Source organism: Chrysemys picta, chromosome 2 (genome assembly GCF_011386835.1).
Source record: "Chrysemys picta bellii isolate R12L10 chromosome 2, ASM1138683v2, whole genome shotgun sequence".
Taxonomy (NCBI): Eukaryota; Metazoa; Chordata; order Testudines; family Emydidae; genus Chrysemys; species Chrysemys picta.
In genome coordinates, this window is record NC_088792.1 from 192486740 (window position 1) to 192505200 (window position 18461).

An 18461-nucleotide genomic window follows, 5' to 3' on the forward strand; every position below is an offset into this window, starting at 1 on the left:
CAAAAACAATATTTGTAAAGGAAGGGTGATATGTAACAAAAATCAGTTATTTTCTTTTTTTTATAAGCACATATAAAAACTCATTTTAAATTAACTGAAGTGTACTACACAAAGTGACCATTGAATTAAATTCTAACTTTATGTAAAGAATTTTAAAACAATTCTGAAAATTAAAATATGTTCATCAGTTGTTTTAAAACTGTCAGGATGTATTTGTTAAAATGTATCAAAATGAGACCTGCATGAACTTTTAATAGAATAAACAAAAGATTATAAAAATATTTGCTTTTATTTTTTTAAAAAGCTATTTAGAAAATACTATTATGAATTATTCTGCAATGCATATGCTTTCAAAACTGTCATTGATTTTACTGTGAATTTTGCTTACCTAAAGAATGTAAGATTACTTTTTTAAAATCCAGAGGAAGTGCTGTATTAATAATACTGTGCAGTTTAGCCAGCAGAGGGTATACTGTGCACAGAGAGTTTTAATATTCCCAATCCCATTTCTGTAAACCAAATGCCTGTAGCCAGAAGTTTCAAGTAAATTGCTTTCAGTACACCTATGCAGTGACTCTATTAAATGTCAGTCTATTTATTTTGAAATTATACCAATGTAACTGAAAGCAGAATTTGTCCCCATATCTGTATCTACATTTCAGTTTCATTTACAGATGGCCAAAGCTTACCTGCTCAAACAAACAAAACCCAAAACTTGTTAAATATTAGAAGTATGTAAAATTTTAAAATACACACATTACATTAGAAGTTACTGTCAGGCAGAAAGTGGAAAGATAATTTATTGGCTAATAAAGAAGGAAATTAGCAAACTTTTAAAATGCTAAAGGTAATTATTAAAAGACATTTAGAGAAAATAGAATTTAATGTTACAATGAATCACACTGATGGCTGGTTCAGCTCTTCTATAGCTGAATTTGGAGAATAGAATGGAGTGGTGTAAGGTCCATTGCCCTAAAGATTTCTTCTCCACTCCTACACAACAGACAAGAGCTTTGCTATGCAGTTACATTTGCTACTCTGATGTCTGCCAACGCAAATGAAAGAAAAGGAAACCAAGCACCTTTAATGTACAAAATTCACACTACTTTGTGCAATTTTGCTCATATGACGTTTCTGAAACAAATTCTCTAAATGTAATTTCTCCAGATGTCTACATCAGTTATAAAAGTAACAGTCTGAGCCTGAACAACAGCAAACAATCCAAAATATTCCCAGAATACTTGAACTAGAAAGTGTGATTAAATGGTTTGTGTGAACTTGGAAGCTTAATTATAGTGTCCTGCACTGCCATGCAAGAAAATGAGGTTTGACTCAAATCCTAGTCTCTTGCTTCTCCCTGTCAAAAAGGTCTGGGAGTGTTGTAGAGATGTAGTGTATTTTAACTCCTGGGATAGGAAGACTCATGCAGAACACGGATATGAACAATTCCCTGGAAATAGGCTCAATTGCCCATATTTATATATCAGTTTGTAGTGAGACCTACCATCTCCCCAACAGAAAATTCGGAGGACTAGTTCATAGGCTTGCTAATGGTTTAAGCAACTAGTGAGAAAGTATGTTCCATGTAGCTCTAACTCAAATGAGAAGCTGCATAAGGGAAAATTTGGTCCCATACCAGCCAAGTCTCTCAAAACTGGGTTACTGGGGAACAAAATGGCTGCTATAATTCAATGTTGATAAGTGCAAAGTAATGCACTTTGGAAAACATAATCCCAACTATACATATAAAATGACGGGGTCAAAATTTGCTGTTACCACTCAAGAAAGAGATCTTGGAGTCATAGTGGATAGTTCTCTGAAAACTCTGTGTGTAACGGCAGTCAAAAAAGCAAACAATATTGGGAATCATTAAGAAAGGGATAGATAAGACAAAAAATCATATTGCCTCTATATAAATCCATGGTACGCCCACATCTTGGAACACTGCATGCAGATGTGGTCGCCCCATCTCAGAAAAGATATTGGAATTGGAAAAGGTTCAGAAAATGGCAACAAAAATGATTATGGATATAGAACGGCTTCCCTATGAGGAGAGATTAATATGACTGACAATCCCCAGAATCTGTGTCGGCAGGGGCTTTTTGCTCCTGGTAGGTTGAACCATGCAGGATTGGTCTGTGGGGAAGGGGTCAGAGAAAACAGACACCCTGGTCCTCCGGTTTGGCACAGGGCTAACAATCCAGTCCCATAAAAAACAAAATATGTTACGGAAACAGTGATGGGGATAGACTAGAGGTCTGCAAAAGCAGGATTGGTTTGGAGAAATTAAATAAGGAAGTGTTATTTACTCCTCATAACACAAGAACTAGGGGTCACCAAATGAATTAATAGGCAGCAGGTTTAAAATAAACTAAAGGAAGTGTTTTTTCTCACAACGCAAAGTCAATTTGTGGGACTTTTTGCCAGAGGATGTTGTGGTTGTGAAGGCCAAGACTAACAGGATTCTAAAAAGAACTAGATAAGTTCATGGAGGATAGGTCCATCAATAGCTATTAGCCAGAATGGGTAGGGATGATATCCCTAGCCTCTGTTTGCCAAAAGCTGGGAATGGGTGACAGGGGATAGATCACTTCATGAATAGAACAGGTAATCATTCCCTCAGGAGCACCTGGCATTGGCCACTGTCAGAAGACACGATACTTAGATGGACCTTTGATCTGACCCGGTATGGCCATTCTGTCAGTCCTATCCGAATTGTCTCACAGGCAGGTGGTTTACAAAAGAAAATTGCATGTCTGTTCAAAATTTTGGCAAATACTAGTATCAGAAATCCAGTCACTTCTCCACTTAGTAACTCACTGCTGAACTGTCCCCAATTATACCCAGCACATAGGGTGGAAAACTGTGCAGGGATTCTCAAACTTCATTGCACCGTGACTCCCTTCTGACAACAAAAATTACTACGCAACCCCAGGAAGGGGGACCGAAGCCTGAGCCCCACCGCCCCCAGCTAAAGCCCTTGGGCTTTGGCCCTGGGTGGTGGGGCTCAGGCTTCAGTCCTGGGCGGTAGGGCTCGACCTTCAGCTTCAGCCCCAGGCCCCAGCAAATCTAACACTAGCCCTGGTGACCCCAATAAAACAGGGTCGTGACCCACTTTGGGGTCCTGACCTACTCTTTCAACTTCTGGCAACTAGCAGAAGTTGCTAGATCGCAGGGCCTGGTTCTCATGGGAGACTTTAATCACCCTGATATCTGCTGGGAGAGCAATACAGCGGTGCACAGACAATCCAGGAAATTTTTGGAAAGTGTAGGGGACAATTTCCTGGTTCAAGTGCTGGAGGAACCAACTAGGGGCAGAGCTTTTCTTGACCTGCTACTCACAAACAGGGAAGAATTAGTAGGGGAAGCAAAAGTGGATGGGAACCTGGGAGGCAGTGACCATGAGATGGTCGAGTTCAGGATCCTGACACAAGGAAGAAAGGAGAGCAGCAGAATACGGACCCTGGACTTCAGAAAAGCAGACTTTGACTCCCTCAGGGAACGAATGTGCAGGATCCCCTGGGAGAATAACATGAAGGGCAAAGGGGTCCAGGAGAGCTGGCTGTATTTTAAAGAATCCTTATTGAGGTTGCAGGAACAAACCATCCCGATGTGTAGAAAGAATAGTAAATATGGCAGGCGACCAGCTTGGCTAAACAGTGAAATCCTTGCTGATCTTAAACGCAAAAAAGAAGCTTACAAGAAGTGGAAGATTGGACAAATGACCAGGGAGGAGTATAAAAATATTGCTCAGGCACACAGGAGTGAAATCAGGAAGGCCAAATCACACTTGGAGTTGCAGTTAGCAAGAGATGTTAAGAGTAACAAGAAGGGTTTCTACAGGTATGTTAGCAAGAAGAAGAAAATCAAGGAAAATCAAGGCCCCTTACTGAATGAGGGAGGCAACCTAGTGACCGAGGATGTGGAAAAAGCTAATGCACTCAATGATTTTTTTGCCTCTGTCTTCACGCAAAAGGTCAGCTCCCAGATTGCTGCACTGGGCAGTACAGCATGGGGAGAAGGTGACCAGCCCTCTGTGGAGAAAGAAGTGGTTCGGGACTATTTAGAAAAACTGGACGTGCACAAGTCCATGGGGCCGGATGCGCTGCATCCGAGGGTGCTAAAGGAGTTGGCGGGTGAGATTGCAGAGCCATTAGCCATTATTTGTGAAAACTCATTGCGATCGGGGGAGGTCCCAGATGACAGGAAAAAGGCTAATGTAGTGCCCATCTTTAGAAAAGGGAAGAAGGAGGATCCGGGGAACTACAGGCCAGTCAGCCTCACCTTAGTCCCTGGAAAAGTCATGGAGCAGGTCCTCAAGGAATCAATTATGAAACATTTAGAGGAGAGGAAAGTGATCAGGAACAGTCAGCATGGATTCACGAAGGGAAGTCGTGCCTGACTAACCTAATTGCCTTCTATGATGAGATAACTGGCTCTGTGGATGAGGGGAAAGCAATGGATGTGTTATTCCTTGACTTTAGCAAAGCTTTTGATACGGTCTCCCACAGTATTCTTGCCGCCAAGTTAAAGAAATATGGGCTGGATGAATGGACTGTAAGGTGGATAGAAAGCTGGCTAGATCGTCGGGCTCAACGGGTAGTGATCAATGGCTCCATGTCTAGTTGGCAGCCGGTTTCAAGCGGAGTGCCCCAAGGGTCGGTCCTGGGGCCGGTTTTGTTTAATATCTTTATTAATGATCTGGAGGATGGTGTGGACTGCACTCTCAGCAAGTTTGCAGATGACACTAAACTAGGAGGCGTGGTAGATACACTAGAGGGTAGGGATCGGATACAGAGGGACTTAGACAAATTAGAGGATTGGGCCGAAAAAAACCTGATGGGGTTCAACAAGGACAAGTGCAGAGTCCTGCACTTAGGACGGAAGAATCCCATGCACTGCTACAGACTAGGGACTGAATGGCTAGGCAGCAGTTCTGCAGAAAAGGACCTAGGGGTCACAGTGGACGAGAAGCTGGATATGAGTCAACAGTGTGCTCTTGTTGCCAAGAAGGCTAACGGCATTTTGGGCTGTACAAGTAGGGGCATTGCCAGCAGATCGAGGAACGTGATCGTTCCCCTTTATTCGACATTGGTGAGGCCTCATCTGGAATACTGTGTCCAGTTTTGGTCCCCACACTACAAAAAGGATGTGGAAAAATTGGAAAGAGTCCAGCGGAGGGCAACAAAAATGATTAGGGGGTCTGGAGCACATGACTTATGAGGAGAGGCTGAGGGAACTGGGATTGTTTAGTCTCCAGAAGAGAAGAATGAGGGGGGGTTTGATAGCAGCCTTCAACTACCTGAAGGGGGGTTCCAAAGAGGATGGAGCTTGGCTGTTCTCAGTGGTGGCAGATGACAGAACAAGAGGCAATGGTCTCAAGTTGCAGTGGGGGAGGTCCAGGTTGGATATCAGGAAAAACTATTTCACTAGGAGGGTGGTGAAACACTGGAATGCATTACCTAGGGAGGTGGTGGAGTCTCCTTCCTTGGAGGTTTTTAGGGCCTGGCTTGACAAAGCCCTGGCTGGGAGGATTTAGCTGGGAATTGGTCCTGCTTTGAGCAGGGGGTTGGACTAGATGACCTCTTGAGGTCCCTTCCAACTCTGATATTCTATGATTCTATGATTCTTTGAGAACTGCTGGATTAGAGTGCTCCTTGTGTATTTCACATCTTGTACAATGCTTGCAGTATACTGTCCTCTGGTATCCGTTCTTTGTCATGGCGGGACAGCTTGTGTGCTCTAACAATCCCCAGAGTCTGTTTCGGCAGGGGCTTTTTGCTCCTGGTAGGTTGAACCATGCTGGATTGGTCTGTGGGGGAGAGGCCAGAGAAAACAGACACCCTGGTCCTCCAGTTTGGGGGTTTGGCACAGGGCTAACAACCCTGTCCCGTAAAAAACAAAATATGTTACGGAAACAGCGATGGAGAAATTGACCATTACTGTTTGTGATGGCCTTCAGGATTCAATGAGCCATATGATTGCCAGTGGCGAAAGCCAAAAGGAAGCCACTGGCATGAAGGCTGAAGTGCTCAACACCAAGACAAAAGCCAAACTTGGTTTTCGGGATGTACGGACAATGTACAAAACAGGGAAGCTAGCTCAGGTCACAGCAGAGATGAGACGCTACAGCTTACGCATCCTGGGTGTCAGCGAGAGCAGATGAATAGGATCAGGAAGATTAACAACAGCCTCGGGAGAAACTTTGCTGTATTCTGGACGGGATGATGGACAACACCATGAGGGTGTTGCCATCCTTTTGAAGAAGGGAGTGCTTTCCCATTCTTTGCTTGAATGGAAGTCCATCAGCAGCAGACTTATGAGAGCCAAACTAAAAGGGAAACATAATAATATCACTGATTCAGTGCTATGCTCCAACTTTCCACATTACTTTATAGTGCAGAATGCTTGGGAATGAGACAATATGACATGTCCAAACTGTCTTCATTCCATACAACCTGCCTCAGAAAAATCCTCCGTATTTTTTGGCCCAGAACAATCTCAAACGAAGATCTATTGACACAGTGCAGCCAAGAGGATATGAGCACCATCATTGCCAGGAAACTTTGGAAATGGATTGGTCATGTGCTTTAGATGGAAACTGATTCCATCACCAGAGGGGCAATAAGATGGGTACCTGAAAGCAACCAAAAACAACATGGCGAAGAGCTGTGGAAGCCGAGCTGAAAAACCTGGGGCACAGCTGGGGAAGTATTGAAAGACTTGCCAGAAACAGACAGGAGTGGAGGAGCTTCGTCAATGCCCTAAACGCCAGAGGCGTAATAGGAACATGATGATGATGATGACAATGCTTAGGTGTTTTGGTGATAGGCACTTAATAAACAGAAATAGATACCTGTGGGCCTGTTGGAGAAAGAGAAATGATATGGCAATTTAGGAGAGCCATTGTCATACCAAGAGAATGGGAGCCAAAGAAAAGAAAAACATGGTTTGTGCCATTTATGTTCTGAAGAATATAATTAAAAAAGGAGTCTCTGGAACTAGCCCAAGTAGTGCTTGCATGAGGTTCCTTTCAACATGAAGTGTTCCTTCAATAAAAGTATTTCTGAAGTTTTTCTTTATTGAAGTAAACTGAAACTCAAAATGCTACAGCAAGGAGAATTGGTCGTCGAAAGTTCTATAGAAATTCGTAGTGCTTCTCCCACCAACAACAAATATGAAAAATAAGCTTACTCATATTTATTTATATTATTATTTAAGGTAGGCAGATGGCATAACAAAGTCTGGCACAAGGACAAATCCATGTGTTGCCATCCACAAAGGGAGCTTTTCCCCACTAAAAAGAAGATTGAGGAAAATAATACAAAAACAAGGGTAGTAGACCTAAAAACAGTCAAAATAGTCTAAATGAAAAAATTGTCCTTTAGTATGCTCTGATGGGATATATAAAACCCACACTAAGAAGAAGCTAAGGAATAGTTCTGGGCCTAAATGGCACCACCTCATTGCACATGCCTGGCCTGCTCCAACTCGGAGAGGCGTCTGAAAGAAAGCCAGTCAGCTCAGAAGGGTGGGGGAGTAGAGACAGGCAAGGGGGATGGATCTGTCTGAGAGCCTGAGTAAGCGTACAGCGGGAGTCCTTACTGCAGGGAAGTGGGTGACCTGCAAGCTGCAGCTGCTCAAGGCCACCAGAAAAGGGACTAGCTTGTCTTTAGGGATTAAGGAATCCTTCACTCTATCTTTGCTTGGATCAGAACATAAGAATAATCATACTGCGTGAGACCAGTGGTCCATCTAGCCTTGTATTTTCTGTCTTCCAACAGTAGCCAATGCCAGGTGCTTCGAAGGGAATTAACAGGGCAATTATCAAGTAAACCCTCCCCTGTAATCCAGACCCAGTGTCTAGCATTCAAAGGCTTAGGGACACCCAGAGCATGCAGGGTTGCATCCCGGTCCATCTTTGCTAATAGCCATTGATGGTCCTATCCTCCATGAACTTATCAAAGTCTTTTTTGAACCCAGGTACAGTTTTAGTCTTCACAACATCCCCTGGCAATGAGTTCCACAGGTTGACTGTGCATTGCGTGAAGACGTACATCCTTTTGTTTATTTTAAATCTGCTACCTATTAATTTCATTGAGTGAACCATGGTTCTTGTGTTATGTGAAGGGGTAAATAACACTTCCTTGTTAACTTTCTCCACACCATTCCTGATTTTATAGACCTCTATCATGTCCCCCCCTTAATCATCTCCTTTCCAAGCTGAACAGTCAGTCTTTTTAATCTTTCCTCATATGGAAGCTGTTCTATACCTTTAATTATTGTTCTTGCCCTTCTCTGTACCTTTGTCATTTCTCTCTTTTTTTTAGATGTGGTGACCATGCCCTGGACTGGGAAAGTAGGTGGTAGGGAGTGGCCAGGGAGACACCATTGGAGCATTCCTAGATACTTGATATTGCTGCCACTTGGAGCCCTGGTTTATAGTCCCGCAGAGAGGATGGGCCCAGGCTCCCCTATCAGCCAGTTGTGAGATCTGCTTCTTCCCTTGAGATAAAGCAGATGAAGATATTGTAAGCCCTGAAGTAAGAGTGTGGGATCTTTGAGTCAAACCCACCCCACCATGGGGAGAGGTTGGACTTCCATTCCTTGTTGGACCCTTATTCTGTAAAAGTGTGGACTTCGGTGGTGACTTGGTGGAAAGCCAAGTTACTGTGTACTGGAAGAGAGTCTGCCTCTACACTGGAGCAATCACCAGCAGCAGATGCTAGAGATGAGAGGAGAGTTGTGACCCAGGGACCTAACCATTAGGCAGTCCGTCCAATTAATCCAGCCCCGTCACAGTGCCCTTAAGGCAAGATCCAACTTCACTGAAGTCAGTACTAGTCTTTTCATTGACTTCAATGGGAAATGGAGTGGGCCCCACAGCAATTGAGGAAGTGACACCAGTGAACATCATATGGGAGGACATTTCACAGCTGAGAAATCTCAACCAAAAAATGTTCTCCTTTGGTCCTTATTAAACAGAGAAAGTGATAGCAAACAAATTCATACTGACCAAAACTTCTGGGCAGATGTAGTACAGGATGAGAAGTTTTTTTGGCCTAGGTTTTCATGCTGAACATTATATACTAAATCAATAATCCCGAAGTGGATAGCTTGGTGTACTGCTGAATGAGTGTATATCCTTGAGGTCTGGCATAATCAACTCCCTTAATCCCATCCTAAGGTTATGTACGTAAATTTATCTTTTAGTCATGTTATAAAGTTAATGGTTTAAAATACATATTTGTTTAAGATACTTGGGCTAATCTCGTCAATCAAAGACAAATTCAGTAAGGGCTACCTTAAAAAAATCTCAGAAAACTGAAGGTTCTGTTCAGTTAGTAGATCAGCACCTGATATTAAGCATTCCATTTGAGTCCAATGCTATTTGTAAAAAAAAAAAAAATCATTGCTATTACTAAGAAAAGGTGAATTATTTTCTTATGTATAGTAATCTAATTTTGAAGCAATATAAAAGGGATAATAGTCATATCAGGTACTGTGTTCTTCATCAGATATTTTGTGTTTGTTTTTTCATGTTCAATTTCTTTTTTAAAACTAAGATTAAAATTTTGAAAAAAAAGAACTCAGGATAACTGTGAAATCCAATATGTTCTGTGATATGTGCTTATCAAACAAGCAAATACAGATAGTTATAAAGGTTTACTAAGCCGTATTCTTTTTTCTTTAGACAGTAGCAAGTTCTTGAAGAAAAGCTGCATATAGTTTTGTTCCCTCAATGAAATTGTACCTAAAAGAAAACAGAGCCAACAGTATAATTTCACTGTACACAACATAGGAGTTCTTCAGATATACTCACATACTGTCTCACATGGAAATAAATGATAATAAGAAACAAATTTTTAACAGTAAAGACAATCTTCGTACAAACTTATCAAGGAATATGTGATAGATTTTTCCATCACTTTTAATCAAGATTGAATGCTTTTCTAAAAGCTATGCTGAAGTTCAACAATGTGATTGGGCTTGTTGCAGGAATTACTATGTCCTGTGTTACACAGAAGGTCAGACGAGATGATCACTATCGTCCCTTCTGGCCTGAAAATCTATGAATCTTCATGCACACAATGTCATGACTCAGGTAGTCAGATAAATATATTGACGGCTTTGGCTTTAATTTTGATTGCTATTTAAGCTTGAATCATTAGCTGTCATGTCACACAAAATAACTAAGGACCAAGAGAAAATCAAAAATGCCTAAATGACTTAGAAGCCTTGGCCCACATTTTTAAAAGTATTTAGACATTGCTCTGCTCAGTGTTGCAAGGCCAAAGTGACTTAGATGTCTACGTCCTATTTTCAAAAATGACTTGGCACTATAAATCTCATTGAAAGTCAAGAAAATTAGAATTAGGCTCCTAAATCACTCAGGACCAGATGTTTAAAGGTATTTGGGCATCTAAAGACACCTATCTGCATCTATAGGTACCTAAAAAGCAACAAAGGGTCCTGTGGCACCTTATAGACTAACAGATGTATTGGAGCATTTTGTAAGTACCTTTTGAAAATTTTACCCTAAGAACCTCACCCTCTCTGATTGAACTAACCTCGTTATCTCCATACTGATTTATACCTGCCTCTGGAAATTTCCATTACTTGCATCTGAAGAAGTGAGGTTCTTACCCACAAAAGCTTATGCTCCCAATACTTCTGTTAGTCTTAAAGGTGCCACAGGACCCTCTGTTGCTTTTTACCCTAAGAACTTGATCCAAAGTCCTCTGAAGTCGATGGAAAGACTCTTATTGATTTCAGCTGGCTTTGGCTCACGCCCTATCCTGTGAAAATGTATACACGTTTAACTGAAATCATTGGTACTACTCACGTGAATACAATTATTCAAGTAATATGTTTGCAGAACTGAGCCCTAAATTATACCCTTGGCTATAGTCATGGAACTCCTAGGGAAGGTAATGGGAGTCACACACACACACAGTGATTTGAGGAAAGAATTTGGCCCTATATTTTACCTCAGCCACTTGAACAGAAGCTGCAGGTTGTGCTCAAATTCCAAATAAGATAGTTACATAAAAATGAAACACTTATTGTTCAGCATCAAGAATAAAACTTGCAGTAGATTCCTTTGAGGTAGATTTTTATTTAATTAAAGTGTGTTCCTCCTTTTTAGCTTCAAATTATTCACTATGTTTACCTTCCAGTAGCTGTATGTATGAAATTCAAGTATTAATTATAGTTTCACTAAAACAAAACATTCACAGGCTATCCCCTCGTGCATCTTTTATCAAACTGCTTCTCATTAGTTAATGCAAGAAATCATGCACAACCAAATGCACTGATATTGTGTTAAAAACTGTGCCAACTTCAGTTAATTTGACTACTGTCAGTCATTAGAACTGCAATACAAGTGTTGAAGTGAATCAAGGACATAGAAAAGTAGGAAAGAAAGCATCCGGGTGAAGGCACACACATTTTAACCAACTTGATTACTTTAAAGGAGCTCTTCAACTTGGATGTTTTCAAATGACTAATTCCTAAAAATCCAAATATGTTTTAGTTCATTATTTGACTACAGTTTTTTGAGAAGGGAAAATAGCAGCATTTGAGGTGAGGAGCCTGCATTTACATTACTTTTTCCAAATAACATCTAGGAGTTCTACATGTACATTTGAAAAAGTGATGTAAATTCAAGGTGGGGGGGCGTTATTTGTCACAGTATTGTATATTTTTTCTTCTGAAATTATATTAACACTTTAAAACTTTTTAAGAAAATGAGTAAAAAATACCTGCTGATCTTTTCATTTTGCCCATGTGGAGCATCGTCAGGTCCTCCTATTCCTAGTAACATTATACTCTTTCTAGTCACCTCCTGAAAATGTGTGGCAATTGGAATTGTTCCACCTGCACGGATCATGTCAGCCTCTTTTCCAAACACTAGGAGTGAAGATAACATAAGCTTTATAAAAAATTAATCTGAATTTCTACAAGCTTAATGAACTATCCTTCCCGCTTTTATATTTGAATAACTAAAGGCATTATTTGGATATAAACTTGTTTTCTACATTTTTTGTTGGAGGGGCTGGATTGGGAGACTTATGGGGACTTCTTAAAGATATTTCCTTTTTCCGCTAAAAAAGTTATGATCTGGTGTTGTTAAGCTTGGATTCAAAGTATTAGAATTCACCCACGCCCATACTTGTGTGTTCTGCCTGTGGGCAGTATTCATTAGCTAACTTAAGTTCCTGTTCCTACAAATGACTTTACAATGGAGCCAGGGGCGGCTCTATGTTTTTTGCCGCCCCAAGCACGGCAGTCGGGTGGCCTTCGGTGGCACACCTGCAGGTGGTCGGATTCGGCGGCGTTTCTGCAGGGGATCTGCTGGTCCCGCGGCTTCGGCGTACCTGCCGCCAAAACCGCAGGACTGGCGGACCTCCCGCAGGCACGTCACTGAAGGCCACCTGACTGCCGCCCTCCCAGCGACCGGCAGGCTGCCCCCCACAGCTTGCTGCCCCAGGCATGCGCTTGCTGCGCTGGTGTCTGGAGCCACCCCTGAATGGAGCCTTACACCCACTTGTAGTGCTGAAGCCAATGTTATTCTACACGGGCACAGGGATCTGTCCCCTAGCCACAAATAGTATTCATCTGAAGACAAGTTACAGCGGGAGCTGAAAAACGGTAAGAGCAATGAATGACACATCTGTGTGTAATATATGTGATCATCAGTGTAGTAAAATGTTAACAATGTACATTAATATTGCTTGCAAGTCAATATCAACAAACATATCAACAAACAATAAAAGCTGCTATGTATGAAAGTGCAATTCTATACAAATATGTCAAAATTAGAAAGCATTATGTGGACAATAAGAATATGTGCAGACAGAATAAGGGAAATACCCTGGTTTCATTTCTATGGATAATACTTTCAAAAGGTGACATAGTTGTGTACCAAATAATCCACATATTATAAAACAACCAAACCTCTTTTAATTGCTTTCCTTGCAGCAAAATACTGAGGTTCATTTATGTCAGATAGCCAGGGCTTTGTTCCTATGCTACTGGTTACTTTAATGCTGTTAGGACTGTTCAGTTCAGTGAATTTCTTGTTCAGATAGTCAGTCACCTAAAGAAAATAATTGTAGTGACATGAAAATATTTATTTAATTCAGTACATAGAGAAAAAAATCATCTGTGTGTGCATTTGTTTAAAACTCTGACTTGTCAGAGGCACAACTGCAATGTTCAAAATGTTACAGAAACAAGGTGGGTGAGGTAATATCTTCTACTGGACCAACAACAGAATTTGGTCCAATAAAAGATATTACCTCACCCACCTTGTCTCTCTAATACTCTGGGACCGACACAGCTACAACGACACTGCACATTCAAGATATGAAATAAGAATCCAGCTCAAGAATCTCACTGCTTGGACACATAATGAAAGTGAAATTTTGATAGCGTGGGAAGGGAGTTCCAGCTATGCTGGTTTTTTGTTGCTGTCAACCCTCTACTCCTATACCGGCTGATGCAGAGATCTTCATCTGTTGGTGCTGTCAATGGACCTATTCAGAAGTAAGTGGAGATTGATTAACCTAGGGTTACCATACGTCCGGTTTTTCCCGGACATGTCCGGCTTTTCGGCAATCAAACCCCCGTCCGGGGGGAATTGCCAAAAAGCCGAACATGTCCTGGAAAATGCCGGCCGGGCACTTCCCCTCCCGCAGCTGCTCTGCTCCTCCCCTGACTCTTCGGCTCTGTTTAAGAGCCAAGCTGCCCGAGCGCTATGGGCTTCAGGCAGCCCCCTTGCCTCCGGACCCCAGCCGCCGGCGGGCACTTCCCCTCCCGGGCTCCGGCGGCGCAGGGTCCGGAGGCATGGGGGCTGCCCGAAGCCGGTAGCACTCGGGCAGCCCGGCTCTTAAACAGAGCCGAAGAGTCAGGGGAGGAGCAGAGCCTCCGGCCGCGGCGGCTCTGCTCCTCCCCTGACTCTTCGGCTCTGTTTAAGAGCCGAGCGCTACGGGCTTTGGGCAGCCCCCATGCCTCCGGACTCTGCGCCGCCGGAGCCCGGGAGGGGAAGTGCCCGGCCAGGGGCGCAGGGTCCGGAGGCATGGGGGCTGCCCGAAGCCCGAGCGCTACTGGCTTCACAGTTTGCCGGGCAGCCTCCAGACCCTGCACCCCCGGCTGGGCGCTTCCCCTCCCGGGCTCCAGCTGCGCTGGGGAAGCGCCAGCTGGGGGCGCAGGGTCTGGGGGCTGCCCGGCAAACCGTGAAGCCGGTAGCGCTCGAGCAGCCCTTTTCGCGTGGCTGGGAGTGGGAGGGAGGAGGGGCGGAGTTAGGGCGGGGAAGGGGCGGAGTTGGGGCGGGCTGGGGTGGGAAACGGGCGGGGCCAGGGCCTCGTGGAGGGTCCACTTTTTTTATTTGTTAAATATGGTAACCCTAATTAACCCTGGGACCAAACCATAGTTTTGTCAGAATCTGATGGTTGTCATTTGTATTTGATCTTGGAAAATGATAGATGCTTTTGAATTTGCAGCCAAAGGGATATGGAGTGACCGCATATTATTTACATCTAGATTCTGTTGTTGGGATAGGTACATTATAGATAGTGAAACTGTAGTATGACATTTTTAACATGTTCTTTTTTATCATATTTCTTCTTGGAGACATACATGCCCCTATATTAGTTTCTTCTTATATAGCAGAAACTCAGATCCTCAGCTACAACCAAGCAGTACAAAGTGCAGCTCAGGAGGGGACAGAGTATCAAAAATGTAGCCAAGAAACAACTTGCTGCTAAGCTCACAGGTGCAGAACTCATTCATTTTGAAGTCGGTGAATGCAATAAACAGGTATAGGAGGAATTAAAAAAGGAAGGATCCACCATCCTACCTGTTTCTTTACTACAGAAGGCTCCATGTTCGGCACCACACGTATTGAAAACTTTCCAGTTACTTTTGCAGGGATTACAGTCTTAGTTCCAGGTGCAGAAAAAGCTCCTTCGATTCCATGGATGGAAAGAGATGGATAGCGTGATCTTTGCATTAATAATTCTTCCTGAAGATGTAAAAAATGTAAATATATTAAAGCAGAGGAGGCATTAAACAATAATCTGTAATTAGCTAGCACTTCATGTTACTTCACAATAACAGATTGCATGTATGATTCTTAGACAAGCAGTCTCAGTATTATTATTTCCACATAAAACCACTCTTTGTGTATGTAAGTGTGCTATATATAAATCTGCCTAGAGATTGACTGTGCCAAATCTTCCACGGCTTGTTTTTTCTTAAAGGTAACTCATTGTAACAAAATGAAAGAGATCCATTTATTACACCATAATATCTATTACATATAAAATATCCAGCTTTCAAACATTTATAGTATTGCCACTATAGAAGTGAATAGAATTCATCTTTCTCAAGCCCACAAAGCAAGTCAGTGAAAGTACAGTATCTCAAATATAAATATTAGGTTTGTAGGTATCTTAGCTTCAACATTTAAGGTGCTTTATATGATATCAGATCAGTCATGAGCATTCAGAACAAACCACACCACATGAAATACAGATTTTATACTAATTTTGCATCTTCAGAATGCCCAATCAGTGTATTTCCTTGTGATATGGGCCCACAACTTCCATGAATGATAATGGATGTTACATATGTCAACTGGAAGAAAAACATAAGTGGCATTAAAAATAGAACAGTGACCAATATTTTAGTTAATAAATGTATTTTTAAGGGGTCATATCCTTAGGTGAGTCACAGTCTTTAATAGTTTTATATATTAATTATTTTATATATAGTCCATAGTTTTATATATTGGGATACCCAAATCCTTACTCTATGTTAGTCACAGAGCATGACCATTTATCTCTTTGCTAACTAAGGTGTCACTTTTGCAGTGGGTACTATAAGGATTACGCAGGTTTTTCCAAGAGATAGGTGTATTAGCAAATAAAAGACTTATCGGTTGGGCCAAATTCTGCACTCAGTTATATGGGTGAAACCCCCACTGAAATAGCTGTTCAACCGAGAACAGAATTTTGTTGGTAGAATTCTGGCAATCTGTGATCCTATCACAAAGCAAAAGTTGTTCTTGACCACCGTCATTTAATATTTATATTGCCACGTTGTCCAAAGGGCCTAATCTTGATTGGGTCCCCTTGTGTTAGTGATACATATAGAAGTAGTTGTCCCTGCCCTGAAGAGCTTGCTAAAATCTAAGACAAGTAACACACATAGGGTCCCAGCACTGGTGAGATTGAGAGATTTGAGGGAACCCCTGATTTTAGGGCCTGATTCAAAGCCCATTGAAGTCAATGGAAAGAACCCCACTGACTTAGTAATGACTGATTTATTATTCCAACTGAGAAGCCTGAAACCAGTGAAGGAAAATTCTATTACCAATATAAAAATAAATGTGACATATACCTTAGTTTTGTTATGAAACTCTTCTATTCCATATTTGGCCATAATCTGGTCCAGGTCATATTCAATTCCTTCATAGAGTTTCTTTTCTTTTTCAGTGAGAGGAGCTACTGCTTCATAAATTCCAGGGATCAGGATATGACCAGAGGAATCTACCAGGGTGTCTAGAGAAAAATCCAAATGAATTTTAATTGGTCTAGAAAAAGAAGATTCATGTCTAATAAGCACTGCAGGGACAACAGAAATCTGCAACAAAAAATGTCTGTAAAAACTCTGCAGAGATGGTTTTCATGTTTAATATTGACCTTACTGTTATATTTTAATGTCACTTATAATTGCAGTTTTCAAGCTCTGTAGTTTTCTGAGCCTAATTTAAGTATATGTGTAACAATTAACCATTTATTTACAGCTGTGATTTAGTGGCAACTCAAGGCACTGTCATATGGGAGATATAAATTTGAGTCCTAAAATGAATTGTGGTCTTTGGGAGCAGCGGGGATTGGAAAGGCACCACACTTTTTCCTGAGACAGAAAGTAATTTGTGACCCCTCTTGTGATACATGGACTACACCTACACTGTGAGCCAGAGGTATGAATTCCCTGCTGTTGTACACATACTCACATTACCTCTCAGCGAGCACGCACAAGTATAAATAACAGTGGAGTCATGGAGGAACAGCTGAGTCGTCATGCTAAATATTTACTCACCTGAAACTACTGAGTAAGTACTCAGCACAGCTCAGCTATGCCTCCTCTGTGGCTACTTGTGCCTATGCTGCTGCTGCCACTACCCTGGCCACCACCTGTGCAACCCCAGGTACACTGCTATTTATACTCACGCTAGTTTAGAGCTTAGAGCTAGCGTGAGTATATATGCACACAAGCAGGGGAATAACACCCCTAGCTTGTAATGTAGACGCAGCCTATGAGCTGACAAGGTCCAGGTAAATCAAACTTCTGGAGGAAAAGTCCTCCTGAAGAGAGACTTATGCAGGAGAGGGAGTAGAAGAGGAGAAGGATCAGGGCAGTTAATCTCCATGAGGCTCTTAGAAACCCAATGGAGGAAAAAAAGATGCAAGGTGCTGTACATCAAACTTTGAAAACTTACATTGTATTGTTAATCAGTATTATAATTAAAATTTAATAACTACAGGTGGGTGTTTCTGTTTTGGCACAAATAAATTAACAGTGGGGACAATCTATGTATGTAGGAGAAAAACATGTAGATATGTAAATTTGCACACCTGGTGCACATATTGTTACCTTATATACTGTTGTGATAGACACATTAAAAACGTTCTACAGCTATCAGCCACAGAGATTAGATACATAAAATTAGGTGCTTTTACTCAGAATGAGCATTGCTCATCACCATTTTCTTACAACAAAATCCCTCCTTAACTTTTCAACTTTCACAGAACTTTAGAAAAAAACCTAAATAATGTACCCTGAGGTGAATAAATAATGGGAGTCAAAGTAGGTTGCAACTGAAAAAGCAGTGGCTGGATACATAAAGAGAAAGTCCATACCAATGCAAATAAACCTAATCTTCTTCCACATTTAAAGCTAACAGATTGCGGCCTGGTTAGTTCTTAGATGGGTGGATTCCCCACAATCTCTGGTGCAGTAGTCTTATTACTTTAATTGCTCAATGTCCTTTTACTGCACATTATCTCCTAGTCTGAGCGTCTCTTTGCTTTATTCATTTTCTACAAAATTCACCTAAAGCCTCTGTCTCTTTTTGTCTCCTCTCTTTGGAGATTAATGCTTTTATTTAAAAGCTATGACCTTTGGACTAAACCTAGGTTTACCTATTACTAAAAGGAGAGTTGCTTTCACACTTAGCTTGCGAGCTAGGCCTGCTGCTTTTGGATGGTGCAATTTCTTTCTGGGGTGAATTATTAACTGACAAAGATACTCTTCATCTGATTAAAATCTCAACCTTAAAACGGCATTAAAGTAGTTAAAACACCACATACTGTAAGAAACCTTGTAGCAACCCCCATGGGACTTGGAGGGAGGAGCTCAAGTTGCAGGAGGAAAGAGTTTGGAGGAGA

The 18461-nt window shown here is 41.7% G+C and overlaps 1 protein-coding gene across 6 annotated transcripts in view; it reads right to left on the reverse strand.

The window, feature by feature from the left end:
* Positions 1–773: 773 nt before the first annotated feature.
* The window catches only part of LOC101946620 (beta-Ala-His dipeptidase-like), a 32448-nt gene continuing 14760 nt past the window's right edge, over positions 774–18461 (reverse strand). For 2 of the 6 annotated variants that reach the window (XM_065582022.1, XM_024102122.3), the window contains 5 exons: positions 16408–16568; positions 14864–15028; positions 12961–13102; positions 11766–11913; positions 774–9754 (listed from right to left, as the gene is read on the reverse strand). In XM_065582022.1, coding sequence (XP_065438094.1) covers positions 9691–9754; positions 11766–11913; positions 12961–13102; positions 14864–15028; positions 16408–16568 — 680 coding nt within the window. In that variant the 3' untranslated portion in view covers positions 774–9690. Of the gene's footprint in view, positions 9755–10561; positions 10800–11765; positions 11914–12960; positions 13103–14863; positions 15029–16407; positions 16569–18461 lie in introns of those variants that run through there. The other 4 variants (XM_065582020.1, XM_065582021.1, XM_065582023.1 and 1 more) reach the window with 3 other exon arrangements.